Source organism: Coregonus lavaretus (assembly GCF_964263955.1).
Source record: "Coregonus lavaretus genome assembly, chromosome: 9".
NCBI classification, from domain to species: Eukaryota; Metazoa; Chordata; class Actinopteri; order Salmoniformes; family Salmonidae; genus Coregonus; species Coregonus lavaretus.
In genome coordinates, this window is record NC_139996.1 from 48759280 (window position 1) to 48778588 (window position 19309).

General features: G+C 42.8%; 1 protein-coding gene across 1 annotated transcript; it reads left to right on the top strand.

Annotated features, from left to right (window-relative positions):
• Window positions 1–1114: 1114 nt before the first annotated feature.
• Window positions 1115–18821, top strand: hapln3 (hyaluronan and proteoglycan link protein 3). Its single transcript, XM_084168544.1, has 5 exons — window positions 1115–1206; window positions 13284–13429; window positions 14012–14392; window positions 16837–17139; window positions 17474–18821. The coding sequence occupies exons 2-5, from the start codon at window positions 13315–13317 to the stop codon at window positions 17749–17751; spliced, it is 1077 nt and encodes a 358-aa protein (XP_084024670.1). The 5' UTR covers window positions 1115–1206; window positions 13284–13314; the 3' UTR covers window positions 17752–18821.
• The last annotated feature ends 488 nt before the right edge of the window (window positions 18822–19309 follow it).

Sequence of the window (19309 nt, forward strand, 5' to 3'; positions counted from 1 at the left end):
GACACATTATTCAATTTATGTTAGTCACATGTCTGTGGAACTTGTTCAGTTTATGTCTCAGTTGTTGAATCTTGTTATGTTCATACAAATATTTACACTTTTTTGCTGTGTTTATATACCTTCTAACTCCCTATGGGGCTTAGCATGTGTAGGAAAGTATGAAAACATCCCACATCTGCACTATGATAACTGCTATACTTTACAGTGGAAAATCAACACACTTCAGAGGTCTCTGAGGAGACCTGGAATTGTCGTTGTTTTCCACCACTGCTGCTATTATTTCAGCACTCCACTGAAATATGAGCCAAAGTTACAATATTGACAGTGCTATTCAAGGTCGAGGCAAAACATGAATCAAATAATATATTTCATCAGCCTGCCTTACCATAGCAGAAATACAGGATTGAGCTAACCACTTCATTTTCAGAGAAAATACCAATAAACCAAAGCCTCATTGAGAGTCTTGAACATGTGAATACAGATCGCTCATTCATATTTGTCAGTATTTGATAGGCCTAATATCTATTTATTCTAATCTGGAAGTTGAGTTAATTCATTTTGGAAATTATTTTGTGGCATAGGCATATTGTTTCAAAGTAATAAAACAAAGTTGGTTAATTACATATATACATATTACATATTTAATATGAATAGGAACATTAAGGTATGTGGCTCGTCATGAGAAACATATCCTAATTGAGGTTGCCCCGATGTATAAAATGATAATGGGAAAACCATAAACTATTGGATGCGTGTGTGCTTCTGCATCTCCATTGCTTGATCTTTGGGGTTTTAGGCTTGATATCTGTAAAACACTTTGACAACTGCTGATGTAAAAAGGGCTTTATAAAATACATCTGATTGATTAATCATTGGATTACATTTTTCATTAAATTCACCTGTAAATTAGGGTAGGCTAGTAAAGGGAATATTGAAAAGATCAATAAGTACATTCATTGTTGTGAAATCACTTTGTAATGCAATAGTAAACGTCTTGCAGCGTTTATGCTTTTGTGCCAGATTTTTTGTTGTTGTTGCGAACGATGAGGTCACTTTCCTCTCAATGCGTCGCAACTCGTGTTCTCCCTGAAAATGCCAATGGGAAGAATTGCCCAGACAGACAGTGTAGATCTCACAAAGTAACATCAGGGGAACATGAATTGACACGACGTTGTCCGTTTTCTGGCCGGAGAACAACTTAAATTTGTAAGTAGTCTTATTTTTACGTTAAACTAAACTGTTTTGAGTGATGCCAAATAGATGATTGAATAATGTATAGCTTTTAATATATGTCCCATGTGGCTGCACTTGTCAGCCCTGGACAGTCATGTATATCAGCCCCCTTTCAGGTGTCCCAACTTTTCTTTCTACAAAAAAGGTCCTTTGTCAGCAAGATGAATCAATTAATTCAGGCTATAAGCCGAATGTCATTACACTTTTCTGGTATCTCTTTCCATTCATCAAATGGCGCGAGTGCACAGTGCACTTTTGGATGCTGGAATTATTTTGGAGTGGTGAACATTTCCCATTTTGAAGTGATTTGTTTGACAAGAATAAGGTGAAAACATGTATTGCCCTGAATGACGGGTAGCCACGGCACATAGCCTAATATAATATTAACTCCTGCAGATTTATGCATTTCTTGCAGTAAATGATACACCAAATCTTTACCATTAAATGGCATGTCTTTACAAAAATAGAAATCCCTGAATGTCACGATATAATTCGCACTCTGTGGATGAAGGGCGGTTGGGTTGCGGGTGGGTTGAATAAAGTGAAAACAATGCATAAAAAACCATAAATATATAACTATTGTGCAATTAAATAAATAGGCTACATTTAGCTTTTTGTTTCATTATTTTTATCTGGTGTTTCTCCGTAGCCTAAGCCTAAGCTTTAGGGCCTAAGAGCCATTTTATGCTTGATCCGAAAATGTGGTCGGAGGCCCGGTATGGATGGCTTGACAATTGCCTAGACTCCGGGGGCACCCATAGGCCAAATTGAGCTCGGTACCACATCGCATCGCTGTGCGCCTCTCAAATTTTGAAACAATGCGGAGGGCTCTGTATAGCTCCGCATTGACATGATTGGTTGACCGTAGGTGAGGGCAGGAGGTATAAACACAAACTCACTTCCTTGACAACTTCTGTGAAGCACCAGAAGTATGAATGCCCTGACTTCTGCAGAGGCCATATCACCATAAATGCTGCATGGTCAATGCAGATATGGATAGACCATGCAACGCGTATAGTTTCAACGCGTTTAACTGTACGCCCTGGAACTTAGGCAGAAAAAGTTAACATCCATCCACTGAGGCAAAAACAACAATGTAAGAGTTGAATTCAGTAAGAGAAAAGATGTGAAATGGAGAGTTGAAAATAAATGGAAGGGAGTGCCAGAACAGTAGCCTAATGCTTGGGGAAAATGTCGTGAAGTGGTAAAAGAGGATAAAAGCAGTGCTGGCTATGTTATGTGTGAGTGGCGCAGTGGTCTAAGGCACTGCATTGCTGTGCCACTAGAGCTCCTGGTTCGAATCCAGGCTCTGTCGTAGCTGGTCGTGACTGGGAAACCCATGGGGTGGCGCACAAGTTGTCCAGGGTAGGTGAGGGAATGGCAGGCAGGGATGTAGCTCAGTTGGTAGAGCATGACATTTGCAACGCCAGGGTTGTGGGTTTGATTCCCATGGGGGGCCAGTATGAAAAAAAAAAATGTATGCACTCACTAATTGTAAGTCACTCTGGATAAGAGCGTCTGCTAAGTGACTAAAATGTAATGATTGTGAGGTGCTATACAGATTCTACAGTCACAAGACTGACTTAAATATGGCACGTCAAGGGAACTGTAGGCTACTGTTCAGATGGGTTAAATTGAATAGTAGCCTGAAATCTGGACACTGACTGTAACCTCTGACATAGCCAGTGGTGAAATGACCTTGTGCCTTCTTGGATTGGCACTTCTAATGTAACTCTATGGCAGCACCCAAGGGGCTTGAATTTTCGAGTTCTACCCATCGATTTTGCAGTGACGTAGTGTCCCCATGAGTGACAGAACATTGAGCCAATCACGGTGCAACTAGAAAACATTACCAACCCCTACGCTCCGTATTTTCCGCTAGCTGCCCCACCACCACAGAAAGCACTTAGCTAGGCTGAAACACCTGCATTTGGGAGCTGCCTTACTCAAGAAAGCAAAAAAATTGACTGTTTGTATGTGGGTTTATTAACTCAATGATTTTTTTGATTTTGTATATTGTTTGCAAACTGACATGTGACACGTTTTAATGCCAAAATAATATACTCTGCCCCACCTGCCCTGAATGACAGGTCGCCACTGCACATAGCCTAATATAATATTAACTCCTGCAGAATTAAGCATTTCTTGCAGTAAATTATACACCAAATGTACATTTTGACTTGGGAACAGGCGTGGAGAAATATTATTTATCTTGAGAGAATGAATGTGCAGTTAGGGACTGTATGTAAACATTATTAAAGTGACCAGTGTTCAATGACTCTATGTACATAGGGCAAAGCAGTCTGTAAGGTGCAGGGTAGCCAAGTGGTAGCCGGCTAGTAACAGTGACTATGGTTCAGACCGGCTAGTAGTGACTGTTTAACAGTCTGATGGCCTGGAGATAGAAGCTGTTTATCATTTATTTATAAAAGCTGATAGTATTTCAACCACATAAAATATGCATCCAAGTCTAACTGAAATCTTATCAGAAACATGTTGGGTAGTTTTCACAGCTTTTAATTTCCTTAAAACTTGTCAAACCTACGTCTTTGCTGCTGGAGAGAAGAAGAGATGAGAGAGAACTTTACCAATGTCAACTAGATTCAAGGATTCATTCTATCGATTTATGCCATTATTCTGGTAAGCAAGGGTTTATTTCTAGAGCAGCAAGTAATGACAGAAGACAAACTGCATGTATCTAATTATTGACAAGTTGACAAACAAATAGCCTACCAAATTGTTGGAAAATATAAGCAGCAACATAGGCCTATCTAAAAAGCCCTGGCAAAAAATTGCTTTGGCATCTCCGACTGTACAGCATGTTTTCTATATTAGCGGGTTAGGGCCGGGTGCGAGCATCAGATTTTCACTTTCTCACATATAGTCAGGCGGTTGCGGATGGGTTTTTAGCAAATGCGTGCGGGTGCGGGTAAACAAAGAGCTGACCTGCGCATCACTATTATATTTTCACCACATTTCTGCATAAACCTTAAAGGATACATATACAGTGCCTGGTCTATTTATGTTAGTAACCAGTTTTATAATAGCAATAAGGAACCTCAGAGGTTTGTGGATATGGCCAATATACCACGGCTAAGGGCTGTTTCCAGGCACTCTGCGTTGTGTAGTGCATAAGAACAGCCCTTAGCAATGGAATATTGGCCATATACCATACCTCCTCAGGCCTTATTGCTTAAATATCCTGTTACACTGCTGCTGGCCCCGCCCGATCATATTGACATTCCATTCCTCATTGTTGGCAGCGTGCAGAGTTAAGCTACCAAAGACCAAACATTTCTGGAGTTACTTCCTACTTTAAAGCAATGAGCAAAACCAAGATAAATTGTGTTGGCTGCAAGGCAGCAAATGTTTCTTTGCACTGTCTTCCATCCGAACAATCACTTCGTCTGATTTGGCCAGAGAAATTCAATCCATGGGCATTTGAGCACACTTCGCATTGGACTACATTGCAAATCAGGCTATGTAGATACGTGGATTTGCCAGCAGCTTGATCCTCCATCCATCCATCTTTCACCCAGCAGCGGCAGTAACCATTCAAGAAGTAAGTGTCTAGAGCAGAGTTTCCCAAACTCGGTCCTTGGGACCCCAAGGGGTGGACATTTTGTTTTTTGCCCTAACACTACACAGCTGATTCAAATGATCAAAGCTTGATGATTAGTTGATTACTTGAATCAGCTGTGTAGTGCTAGGGCAAAAACCAAAACGTGCCCCCCTTTTGGTTCCGAAGACCGAGTTTGGGAAACACTGGTTTAGAGATAGTTATTCATCTATATATTATTAAACGTAAAGAACATGCTATTCATGGGTTGCACGTTTCGTTTTGAACGTTATTTTGAAGACTGATGCCCGACTAAAAGTTCTACTCAATGCATTTTCGATTGGCACTGAGGAAGATTTAGTCGAAAGTGTGGCTTGGAAACAAGCCAGGCGAAATCTCGCATCATTAGCTGATTCTTCTGTATGTATACCAACAAATGTCAATAGAAAACAGCTTAAACAAATGCAAATGCAGCTACTTTACTGTTATTCTGGCTGCAGTGTTTGACGTGACTATGTTAGCCAAAGTTGGCTAGCTAGCAAACAAGGGATAAGAACTTTGCCAGCCATCATGGCAATGGAAAATTTAGAACAAACGACTGGGTAGTGTCCATATATTTAGAAGAAAAATACTTAACAACTGGGTCGCGTCTCTGGCAACCTAACCGATAGAATGAACGACCAGCCACCTTGGGTAACAACCCTAGATTTGTGTCGACTATGGGCTATATCTCATGGAAGGATGAAATTGTCAATCATTATTTGAATATGTGGTTTTCAACCTGTTTTCAATCTGACGACCGCCCATGCTGTCTCTGCCTGACCGGCTCCCCTCTCTCCACTGGGATTCTCTGCCTCTGACCCTATTATGCATGGTGTGTCCCTGGCTTACTAGTGCTCTTCCATGCCGTCCCTAGGAGGGGTGCGTCACTTGAGTGGGTTGAGTCACAGACGTGATCTTCCTGTCCGGTTTTGCGCCCCCTCGGGCTCGTGCGGTGGAGGAGATCTTCGTGGGCTATACTCAGCCTTGTCTCAGGGTAGTAGGTTGGTGGTCTGTTGATATCCCTCTAGTGGTGTGGGGGCTGTGCTTTGGCAAAGTCGGTGGAGTTATATCCTGCCTGGTTGGCCCTGTCCGGGGACGGGGCCACAGTGTCCCCCGACCCACCCCTGTCTCAGTCTCCAGTATCTCTGCTTCAATAGTCTATGTGCCGGGGGGGTAGGGTCAGTCTGTTATATCTGGTGTAATTCTCCTGTCTTATCTGGTGTCCTGTGTGAATTTAAGTATGCTCCCTCTAATTCTCTCTCTCTCCCTCCCCTCCCGGAGGACCTGAGCCCTAGGATCATGCCTCCGGACTACCTGGCCTGATGACTCCTGGCTGTCCCCAGTCCACCTGGTCGTGCTGCTGCTCCAGTTTCAACTGTTCTGCCTGCGGCTAGGGAACCCTGACCTGTTCACCGGACGTGCTACCTTGTCACGGACCTGCTGTTTTCGACTCTCTCTCTACCGCACCTGCTGTCTCGACCTCTGAATGCTCGGCTTTGAAAAGCCAACTGACATTTACTCCTGAGGTACTGACCTGTTGCACCCTCTACAACCACTGATTGTTATTTGACCCTGCTGGTCATCTATGAACGTTTGAACATATTGAAGAACAATCTGGCCTTAAATGGCCATGTACTCTTATAATCTCCACCCGGCACAGCCAGAAGAGGACTGGCCACCCCTCAGAGCCTGGTTCCTCTCTAGGTTTCTTCCTAGGTTCCTTTCTATGGAGTTTTTCCTAGCCACTGTGCTTCTACATCTGCATTGCTTGCTGTTTGGGGTTTTAGGCTGGGTTTCTGTATAGCACTTTGTGACATCTGCTGATGTAAAAAGGGCTTTATAAATAAATTTGATTGATATGTTGGTAACCCGTTGTATAAAAGAGATAATGCCCTTGAAGCCGGTGTTTGGAGGATATATTGGCACGGTTTGCTGTATATCCTCCAAACACTGGCTTCGAGGGCATTATCACTTAAGAAAACAGCTATGCCATCATTATGATGTTGTCAAATTTATTTTAGAGCGATGACAATGTTGCTATTAGCTAGCCAAGTTCGTCAAAAATAGCTAGTAATGCTAACGTTAGCTAGCTAAAATTGAGACGCCTAGGCCTATAGTCTGCCCTGTAGATAATCATGGTTTACTGTAATGAATAGACAGCAGACAGGTTATGCCACGATGGTCCACCCTGCAAACAGGCTGTTGTTAAGATAATTTTTTACTCTCAATGGTTGAACTCAACTATTTCAGTGTCTCTGTGCATCTCCCAAAAGGTTGTAAGGCTTTTGGATCAAGAAACGGACAGAGCTCCCAGTTGCAATAGTCAGAGATCTTTATTCATTGAGAATTCTGTTATCACAATTTCAGAGTCCATCTTTTATACACACACGTCATACAAAAATCCCACCCCGCTTTAGGCAGGCTGTATATTTCCACTGTACATGAGTTTAGCTCATGTTTTCCTCTGCTCTCCTGACCATCAGGTCACACACACATGTTCTTATCATAGTTTACTCCCTGCTCGGGCAGGCTGCATTCCTCAGTTATCTGCGTTCTCACAATATTCTGACTGCCTCATTGTACTTCTAACTAAGCTACGCACATTATCAGATTATAGTCTTATGATTCTAACACTTTTCACACAGTTTCAGGGTGTAATAATTAGTCATTAATAATTAGTCATTAATTCTTCTATCAGCTGTTCTGGGACCTGTCTGCATCTTCTGGTGACTTATTGAAAACAGTACAACAATAATATAGCAAATTAGGATGCATGATGTATTTTGATGACAAAACAAAGTAGCCCACACACCTGTGGAAGTTTGTCGCTTTCAGGGTCCGACTACAGCTCCAACTGACAGGTTGAAAACCATATGCCTTTGTTTGTTTTTTGAAGGGGTAAGGGGGTGGGTTTTAGACTTCTATCATAACATATAAAATTTGGTGCCTCTATCACAAAGTCCACAATTCACCTCAAATTTGACACTTGACACAGATTTCACACAAATTTGACATGCTTTTTGGTCTGAACAATATACAGTGGGGAAAAAAAGTATTTAGTCAGCCACCAATTGTGCAAGTTCTCCCACTTAAAAAGATGAGAGAGGCCTGTAATTTTCATCATAGGTACACGTCAACTATGACAGACAAATTGAGATTTTTTTTTCCAGAAAATCACATTCTAGGATTTTTTATGAATTTATTTGCAAATTATGGTGGAAAATAAGTATTTGGTCACCTACAAACAAGCAAGATTTCTGGCTCTCACAGACCTGTAACTTCTTCTTTAAGAGGCTCCTCTGTCCTCCACTCGTTACCTGTATTAATGGCACCTGTTTGAACTTGTTATCAGTATAAAAGACACCTGTCCACAACCTCAAACAGTCACACTCCAAACTCCACAATGGCCAAGACCAAAGAGCTGTCAAAGGACACCAGAAACAAAATTGTAGACCTGCACCAGGCTGGGAAGACTGAATCTGCAATAGGTAAGCAGCTTGGTTTGAAGAAATCAACTGTGGGAGCAATTATTAAGAAATGGAAGACATACAAGACCACTGATAATCTCCCTCGATCTGGGACTCCACACAAGATCTCACCCCGTGGGGTCAAAATGATCACAAGAACGGTGAGCAAAAATCCCAGAACCACACAGGGGGACCTAGTGAATGACCTGCAGAGAGCTGGGACCAAAGTAACAAAGCCTACCATCAGTAACACACTACGCCGCCAGGGACTCAAATCCTGCAGTGCCAGACGTGTCCCCCTGCTTAAGCCAGTACATGTCCAGGCCCGTCTGAATTTTGCTGGAGTGCATTTGGATGATCCAGAAGAGGATTGGGAGAATGTCATATGGTCAGATGAAACCAAAATATAACTTTTTGGTAAAAACTCAACTCGTCGTGTTTGGAGGACAAAGAATGCTGAGTTGCATCCAAAGAACACCATACCTACTGGGAAGCATGGGGGTGGAAACATCATGCTTTGGGGCTGTTTTTCTGCAAAGGGACCAGGACGACTGATCCGTGTAAAGGAAAGAATGAATGGGGCCATGTATCGTGAGATTTTGAGTGAAAACCTCCTTCCATCAGCAAGGGCATTGAAGATGAAACGTGGCTGGGTTTTTCAGCATGACAATGATCCCAAACACACCGCCCGGGCAACGAAGGAGTGGCTTCGTAAGAAGCATTTCAAGGTCCTGGAGTGGCCTAGCCAGTCTCCAGATCTCAACCCCATAGAAAATCTTTGGAGGGAGTTGAAAGTCTGTGTTGCCCAGCGACAGCCCCAAAACATCACTGCTCTAGAGGAGACCTGCATGGAGGAATGGGCCAAAATACCAGCAACAGTGTGTGAAAACCTTGTGAAGACTTACAGAAAACGTTTGACCTGTGTCATTGCCAACAAAGGGTATATAACAAAGTATTGAGAAACTTTTGTTATTGACCAAATACTTATTTTCCACCATAATTTGCAAATAATGGAGAAAAAAAATCTAATTTTGTCTGTCATACTTGACGTGTCCCTATTATGAAAATTACAGGCCTCTCTCATCTTTTTAAGTGGGAGAACTTGCACAATTGGTGGCTGACTAAATACTTTTTTTCCCCACTGTATATTCACCCAATATGATTTTAACTAGCTTGATAAGCTAGCTAACATTGCTTATAGTAAAGTTAGCTAGCTTGCTTAACATTGACATTATGGCAAAACTAGCTACATTACCCATATTATTGTCAAAAACCGACTTGTTGTCATCCGTTGGTTGAAAGGGTAAAAGGTCAGTGGTGACACTCGGCAATTCGGGCAACAACATTTTCTCAGTGCCCCCTTGGAGGGTCAAGTGAAACTTCCCAGTCCGAAATAGGAACTGACGATAACTCCGATAGCACGTGAAAACAGCATTAGCTGCTGGACTATACACTGTGACTGAACAATTCAAGCCTGTATTTCGATTTCTTTTTATTATGGGACTGTTTTTTTTTTATTTTTCAGAAATGTAATACTTCAACATGAAAGCACATACTGTATGTGATTTTGTGACTTTTTGTCATGTGCTGTAGGCCAGGGTTATTTTTTTAAGCACATTTACATTTACATTTACATCATTTAGCAGACGCTCTTATCCAGAGCGACTTACAAATTGGAAAACATCTCGTGCTATTCTACACATTTTGCCATGGCTTATGCCATGTTCTATCTGAGCAGCACCGGCTATAGCCTTTGGGTTTTGGTTGGGGGCTTCTCCACCTGCCGCCAGAAATAATAATAATAAGCCCAGTAGGCTAGTGCAATTTTGGTTTCATGTAGGCCTATTGGTATGAAAATAAACAACTGAACAACTTGCTATTTAGAGCATTTCCCCAAAATACATGTCTTGTTTTTGGCTTCAAAGACAATAACAGTTGTAGGCTATAACAATTGTGCATTGTCATGCAGTGACAGAATGACAATTGAGATAATGCAAATAGTTAATGATCACCTAGTTGGGCTAACTTTTTAACTACTTGCTGTATGCCAACATCATCATCCTCTGCCTTCATCCCTACCTGTAGCCTACCTGCCTCTGGTATAATGCATTTCCACCTCTCACTCTATCAGTCTTACTTCTCCAGCTTCCTGAATTAAATGTGATATTCTAACAGATCAATCTTGCTGGCAAAACATCATTACATTTTGCTAAGTTATTTATCTATAGTGTGGATGTAGGGCAGTTTTTTGGGGGGTATATATTGAGCACCCAGATGCTGCATAGGCAACACAATAATGTCCGACAGAGAAGTTGGCCCGAGGAAAATGTTTTGCAGGCGGCCTCCGCGTTGGCTGCAATATTAATATTCTCGGAGCAGTCTTGTTGATACAAAATGTTTCAATATTCTCAGAAACACCTTATTGATGCAATGCTTCAATATTCGCAGAATGTTTCCCTTCCCTGGCGAATAACGCAGACAGGCAAATACAAAAATGAGTTGGGTGCACACCTTACAGTGAGGGAAAAAAGTATTTGATTCCCTGCTGATTTTGTACATTTTCCCACTGACAAAGACATGATCAGCCTATAATTTTAATGGTAGATTTATTTGAACAGTGAGAGACAGAATAACAACAACAAAAATCCAGAAAAACGCATGTCCAAATTTTTATAAATTGATTTGCATTTTAATGAGGGAAATAAGTATTTGACCCCTCTGCAAAACATGACTTAGTACTTGGTGGCAAAACCCTTGTTGGCAATCACAGAGGTCAGATGTTTCTTGTAGTTGGCCACAAGGTTTGCACACATCTCAGGACGGATTTTGTTCCACTCCTCTTTGCAGATCTTCTCCAAGTCATTAAGGTTTTGAGCCTGACGTTTGGCAACTCGAACCTTCAACTCCCTCCACAGATTTTCTATGGGATTAAGGTCTGGAGACTGGCTAGGCCACTCCAGGACCTTAATGTGCTTCTTCTTGAGCCACTCCTTTGTTGCCTTGGCCGTGTGTTTTGGGTCATTGTCATGCTGGAATACCCATCCACAACCCATTTTCAATGCCCTGGCTGAGGGAAGGATGTTCTCACCCAAGATTTGACGGTACATGGCCCCGTCCATCGTCCCTTTGATGCGGTGAAGTTGTCCTGTCCCCTTAGCAGAAAAACACCTCCAAAGCATAATGTTTCCACCTCCATGTTTGACGGTGGGGATGGTGTTCTTGGGGTCATAGGCAGCATTCCTCCTCCTCCAAACACGGCGAGTTGAGTTTGCCAAAGAGCTCGATTTTGGTCTCATCTGACCACAACACTTTCACCCAGTTCTCCTCTGAATCATTCAGATGTTCATTGGCAAACTTCAGACGGCCCTGTATATGTGCTTTCTTGAGCAGGGGGACCTTGCGGGCGCTGCAGGATTTCAGTCCTTCACGGCGTAGTGTGTTACCAATTGTTTTCTTGGTGACTATGGCCCCAGCTGCCTTGAGATCATTGACAAGATCCTCCCGTGTAGTTCTGGGCTGATTCCTCACCGTTCTCATGATCATTGCAACTCCACAAGGTGAGATATTGCATGGAGCCCCAGGCCGAGGGAGATTGACAGGTCTTTTGTGTTTCTTCCATTTGTGAATAATCGCACCAACTGTTGTCACCTTCTCACCAAGCTGCTTGGCGATGGTCTTGTAGCCCATTCCAGCCTTGTGTAGGTCTACAATCCTGTCCCTGACATCCTTGGGGAGCTCTTTGGTCTTGGCCATGGTGGAGAGTTTGGAATCTGATTGATTGATTGCTTCTGTGGACAGGTGTCTTTTATACAGGTAACAAGCTAAGATTAGGAGCACTCCCTTTAAGAGTGTGCTCCTAATCTCAGCTCGTTACCTGTATAAAAGACACCTGGGAGCCAGAAATCTTTCTGATTGAGAGGGGGTCCAATACTTATTCCCCTGCAAATCAATTTATAACATCTTTGACATGCATTTTTTCTGGATTTCTTTGTTGTTATTCTGTCTCTCACTGTTCAAATAAACCTACCATTAAAATTATAAACGGATAATTTCTTTTTCAGTGGGTAAACGTACAAAATCAGCAGGGGATCAAATATATTTGTTCCCTCACTGTATAAGGAACATCTCTGAATGCAGAGCAACAATGTTGGTGGGAAAAGCACGAGACAATGACACTGTAATTGTACACTGTAATAGTACACTGTATGCGCCGTTCCACAAGGGTGACTTCATATGGCCTATAGCAGGGGGTCTTTTTCATATGAGTGACAATTTACAGTTGATCCAACAATTTCTAAAGATCTGCGTGCCAGTTATGATTTTCATATAAGCATTGTTGGCTACTGAACTGTGCCCAGAAAATTTATAATTGCCCAAAAACTGAATAGCCTAATTTTAGCTACAGAGAGGCTGTCCATTCACCCAACAGAGCTCCACTATACCAAGGCGCTGTCCATTCAGCGATGCTGAATCACGGGCGCTGCCTTAATGTGTAGATCTGTCTTCATTCCTTGGTGGAGTTTGTTTGTCTTTATACCTCTTCGTCGATTGTAGGCCTGAGTAATTCCTTTGGTGTTTGCCTTTTATTTCAGGGCATGTGTAGGATTTAGCTGGCAGCTGTTTTATGCTCCGGTTACTTTCACATTGATGTTGATATTTCACATTGATGTCAGTATTTGGAGTTTGCCTTGATAGTGTATATTATGCATATATTTCATGTTGCACTGTTCCACAAGTAGGCTAAATTAGTCAATGTAGCCTATGTATGATGAGGTTGAGTATAACATTGTACACGCCATTCCACAAACCTTTAAACCAAATATAACCCACCCCCAACTACTCCCGCGGCTATGGATTTGATAAGATAGGAGACAATTGAGTGGAATTAACCATGTTGGACCATCGAGTCCGAGTCGAGTCCATCCATTTCACCAATTGTAAATGGTGTCTTTAAAGCCTGTGCTGACATGCATCCCTTTCAGAAGAAGTCAGATCCAGTGCTCCACTGTGAGGATGTTGAGCTCACTACACCCCCTACTGGTCTTCTGGATCTGCAACCATGCCGCCCCCATATACAACAACGGCTTCTTCTACCATAACATCATGAATGGCGATGGCAACGGAGAGAGTATGTAATACAGTATATTCATTAATACACAGATACCCTGTTCACACTACAGAGTCTAGCTAAGCTGAGCCAAGCTGTACTGGGCTGACCTGATTATGCATCCACCAAAGTTTGCTGAAACTGCTGGAAAAGAAAATATCAGAGCTAGCACAGTTTGGTTTGGATTGGCACGAAAATGTTAAAAGGGTATAATGATCTTAAGTGGAGCCCACTCACATATAGGATCAAATTCCATTCCATTGAGTGTGACAAGCCTGACCATGCCTAAGGTGTAGCAGACAACACACCATCTGGAGGGGTATTCATTTATTCAACATGTGCTACACAGTATGTTTTGTAAATACAGCTGCACAACTGAGAGCAGGTTAGATATTATAGGTGCACCATTCCCAAGAGTTCCAAAAACGGTCTGATTACCTGGGAAGACCCAAATACACTGAAGGCAGACCCAAGTTCCTACTTTCTACTGGGGCTCTGGTCTGATCATATGGTCAGGAATAATTCCTGGTTCCTATCCAGTATCTACTGTACCAAATAACTCTTATCTATCCTGTGTCCTGTCCTTGTCTGTGTCTTCTCCAGTCTACTTTAACGGGGTGCGTCTCCACGTGGAGTCCTCCCAGCCCTCGGTGTTGGCGGCCAGGGGCAGTAACATCACCCTGCCCTGTCACTACCGCTACGAGCCCGAGATCAACGGGCCCCGCCGGACCCGGGTCAAATGGTCTTGGCTACCCGCCAACGGCGCCGGTAAGACCGCCCGCGAAACAGACGTGATGGTCGCCATGGGCAACCGTCACCGTAGCTACGGCAGCTTCCAGGGGCGGGTGCGCCTGCGTCGGGCTGCGCCGGGGGACATGTCTTTGGTGATCAACGAGCTGCACGAGAACGACACGGGCCGCTACCGCTGTGAGGTCATCGACGGGCTGGAAGACGAGAGCGTGACGGTGGAGCTGGAGCTGCGAGGTGTGTGTTTTTGTCTGTCTGTCTGCTCCCTCAACAGATCACAGGGGTCACTCCGTTCAGTATAGGGAAGTGACAAATGTAAACATTTTCTTGACATTTAAACAGCCATTTTTTTTATAGTTTAAATATTTAAACGATAATATATACACTACCAGTCAAAAGTTTGGACACACCTACTCATTCAAGGCTTTTTCTTTATTTTTACAATTTTTTACATTGTAGAATATATGATGTGAAGACATCAAAACTATGAAATAACACATATGGAATCATGTAGTAACCAGAAATATTTTATATTTGAGATTCTTCAAATAGCCACCCTTTCCCTTGATGACAGCTTTGCACACTCTTGGCATTCTCTCAACCAGCTTCACCTGGAATGCTTTTCCAACAGTCTTGAAGGAGTTCCCAAACCATCTTAATTGGGTTGAGGTCGGGGGATTGTGGAGGCCAGGTCATCTGATGCAGCACTCCATCATTCTCCTTCTTGGTAAAATAGCCCTAACACAGCCTGGAGGTGTGTTGGGTCATTGTCCTGTTGAAAGCCCAAACCAGATGTGATGGCGTATCGCTGCAGAATGCTATGGTAGCCATGCTGGTTAAGTGTGCCTTGAATTCTAAATAAATCGCAGACAGTGTCACCAGCAAAGCACCCCCACACCATAACACCTCCTCCTCCATGCTTTACGGTGGGAACTACACATGCAGAGATCATCTGTTCACACACACCACGTAGGGATGGTGTTCTCAGGGTGATGAGAGGTGTTGGGTTTGCGCCAGACATAGCATTTTCCTTGATGGCCAAAAAGCTCAATTTTAGTCTCATCTGACCAGAGTACCTTCTTCCATATGTTTGGGGAGTATCCCACATGCCTTTTGGTGAACACCAAACATGTTTGCTTATTGTTTTCTTTTTACTGGCCACTGTTCCGTAAAACCCAGCTCTGTGGAGTGTACGGCTTAAAGTGGTCCTATGGACAGATACTCCAATCTCTGCTGTGGAGCTTTGCAGCTCCTTCAGGGTTATCTTTGGTCTCTTTGTTGCCTCTCTGATTAATGCCCTCCTTGCCTGGTCTGTGGGTTTTGGTGGGCGGCCCTCTCTTGGGAGGTTTGTTGTGGTGCCATATTCTTTCCATTTTTTAAATAATGGATTTAATGGTGCTCCATGGGATGTTCAAAGTTTCTGATATTTTTTTATAACCCAACCCTGATCTGTACTTCTCCACAACTTTGTCTGACCTGTTTGGAGAGCTCATTGGTCTTCATGGTGCCACTTGCTTGGTTGTGCCCCTTGCTTAGTGGTGTTGCAGACTCTGGGGCCTTTCAGAACAGGTGTATATATACTGAGAGGATGTGACAGATCATGTGACACTTAGATTGCACACAGGTGGACTTTTTAAACTAATTATGTGACTTCTGAAGGTAATTGGTTGCACCAGATCTTATTTAGGGGCTTCATAGCAAAGGGGGTGAATACATATGCACGCACCACTTTTCCGTTATTTATTTTTTAGAATTTTTGGAAACAAGTAATTTTCTTAATTTCACTTCACCAATTTGGACTATTTTGTGTATGTCCATTACATTAAATCCAAATAAAAATCCATTTAAATTAAAGGTTGTAATGAAACAAAATAGGAAAAACGCCAAGGGGGATGAATACTTTTGCAAGGCACTGTACATGCCATCAGGGCATTGAAGGGGACATCCTCTACCATTGACAATGGCTGCATATCAACTGCCATCATTTCTGTAATCAGCGCTGTGATTTTCTCACTCCGTCCTTTATCGCACTTCTTTGAAGTGAAGAGCCTTTCTAATGTCTATTGTTGGGGGCCTGCGCTGCTGCCAGCAATGGTTTGGGTCTCACAGTGCCTCCCTTTCAGATGATTAAGCATTGCACCTGTACTGCCACTGTAGCTCAATTCCACCTCGCAAAGTTTGCATTTCACCACCTTCTCATTTAACTTCTCAAAGTATTGCCATACAGGACTTCGCTGCTGTCGCTTCCCTGTCTCACTCTCTGCTATTTTTCCAACTGTTAACGACGATGGAGTGCGGAGTGCTTTATATCCGTGGAAAATAATTTGAAAGATATATATATTTTACTAACCTTACAGCTTTGTTGCATTAGGTATTTGTTTAATTAAACATGTTCCGTTTATGATGATGATCGGGACCTTTTAACTGCACTGTGTTTTTAATTTAGTAAAAAAAACAACAACATTCGGTTAAGGAGTTTATCTAAACGGTAACGATCCCAATTTTGTTTAAACGTTTAAACGTTCACATCCCTAGTTCAAGCTGTGGTCTGTTTTTTAAATGACCTTTAACCTATTGTCCTTACGACTGTCATGACTGGCATTTGTCACTGCAAGGACAGTTGCTGGATCCAATAGCACTTTAACCCCTCCAGCAAATGTCTCACTTTATCCCCGTTATAGGAGTGGTATTTCCCTACCGTTCCAAGAAGGGACGCTACCATTTCAACTTCCTGGGGGCCCAACATGCTTGTGAGGAGCAGGACTCAACCCTGGCCACCTTTGAGCAGCTCTTTGCCACCTGGGAGGAGGGGCTAGACTGGTGCAACGCTGGTTGGTTGGCAGACGGGACTGCTCAGTACCCAATCACCACACCGCGGGAGGCCTGTGGGGGCGTGGACTTATCCCCCGGTCTCCGTAGTTACGGACAACGCCACCGCCACCTCCACCTCTTTGACGCCTTCTGTTTCTCAGCCGCCCCAAAGGGTCAGTGTGTGTGTGTGTGTGTGGGTCTGAGTGTGTGTCTGTGTGTGCATGTGTTTGTGTGTGCGTATTGGTCTCCAAAAAACATCTCACCTTGAAAATGTGTGCACTCACTAACTGTAAAAGTCGCTCTGGATAAGAGTGTCTGCTAAATGACTAAAATGTAATGTAAAATGAAAACAAAACACATACAAAACACTTCCGCAAAAAGAAGTGTAACAGGACTTGTAATTGAGAAATGTGAATGATTGGAATTGTCAAACTTTGTTTTAATCTGTCCCCTCCTTAGACATGCTCAGTACTTACTATTATCTCCTGTCTCTCTTTTCTGTCATAGGGACAGTATACTTCCTGAAACATCCCCAGAAGCTCAACTTCACCGAAGCGGTGACGGCCTGCACCACAGACGGCGGTCTCATCGCAAAGGTGGGCCAGCTCTATGCCGCCTGGCGGTTCATGGGATTGGACCGCTGCGACGCAGGCTGGTTGGCTGACGGGAGCATCCGTTACCCCATCGCAAAGGCTCGCCCTAACTGCGGCACCTCAGAACCGGGGGTGCGGAATTTGGGCTTCCCCCCTCTGCATCGGAAATACAGTGTCTACTGCAATCGGTAAACCTATCCTCAACTTCCATTCTACGAAAACCAGAGGACAATAATAGTAAAGAGCACAACTACAGTACAACAGATAGCCCATACTAGTCAACTTCTCCATTCAACACAAACGGTGCACTGTTAAACGACCCTAGCCTGGATGCTAGTTAGCATTAGCCAGTTCTGCTCTCATAGTGTCCACTGTATAGTTCTAGTGAACTGTCGACTACTGCACTGTCTTCATCTCCTCATACTGTACATAATACCAGTCCCCACTGAGACTCCAACCAGCACTGATACACAAACGGACTATTTAGTCTTGTATTGCCAGGTTTGACTCACAGTAAAGGGTCGTTACAGTTCAAACTCAGGGAAGGTGTTCAACCACTGCAAGGCCCGCCGCCCTCATAATGCTTTGCCAGTGATTTTGTTGTCCAACCAAGCTCTTTTCCTTGGTGTTTTGTTGAACTGTAGGTAGCTATCTCATTGTTCCTACTGCACTTTCAGTTCAATGTTTGTAATTCATAGTTTTAGGCACCTTTCTGGATTTCTGGATTATCCTTATATGTTATAATGTTTTTCCATGTCTTGTTTTGTATAAGAATTAAAATGGAATGATGAATTTGATGACGATGGGTGATGGTATATAGACTATGTCATGATGGAAGGTGTTTTGACAGTATTTTATGACTACCCCTTGTAGAGAGCACAGTGTTAAAGTATTCCATCTATATTATGCCTCTTTAATGAAGTTGTATGACATTAATAACATTTTCTAACAAATTAATGATATCCTCCCTTCCTTGACGTTATCACTTGCAACGCCAGGATTGTGGGTTCAATACCCTGGGCCACCCATACGTAAAATGTATGCATGCATGACTGTAAGTCACTTTGGTTAAAAGCGTCTGCTAAATGGCATTTATTAAATTGAATAAAATCATGTTTGAGTCTGCATCCTAATTTGCACTGAAATATAACTAACTAACCGTTTTACATAGAAACACTGGATTTTCAGCAGTTTTTTTTAAATAATGTTAATTAATTATGAAATTATGAAAGATATTAATAAAATTTCACCCATGAGGCCACTAGAGGGCGATTTGGTCATTTGACTGCAGGAATTACAGTTTTTCTCGATTGCTAAGACACATTTCTTGAAAGCTGCTCTCCTTTTCTCTTAACTGTGAACACAAAACCCAATTTTCAAGCTACATTCACAAAACCTCAGACTCTTCTTGCAAAACCAAACTTTCACCTCAAAACAGTTCAATCTGTGCCAGGGGCGGCCTGTTCAATAGGGCGATATGGGCGACGCACTGCCAAACGGGAAAAGGAAGGGATTTTTTTTCGAATCAATTATATCACGGCAACAGTAGTTATCAGTGTTGTAATCTAGACGTCTGATCTGCCACAGTGCCACACTGCCACTAAATGTCCAATTGCTTCAAATGGCCACCCCCCCTTTTGGGGCGATTTCAGTCAGGTTGAAAATCGCCCAGAAGTCTGTCATAGACTCCCATGTAAAATCTATTTTTTTCAAATCTCAGAGCTTTCAATACAATCTCTATGGGTGTCTG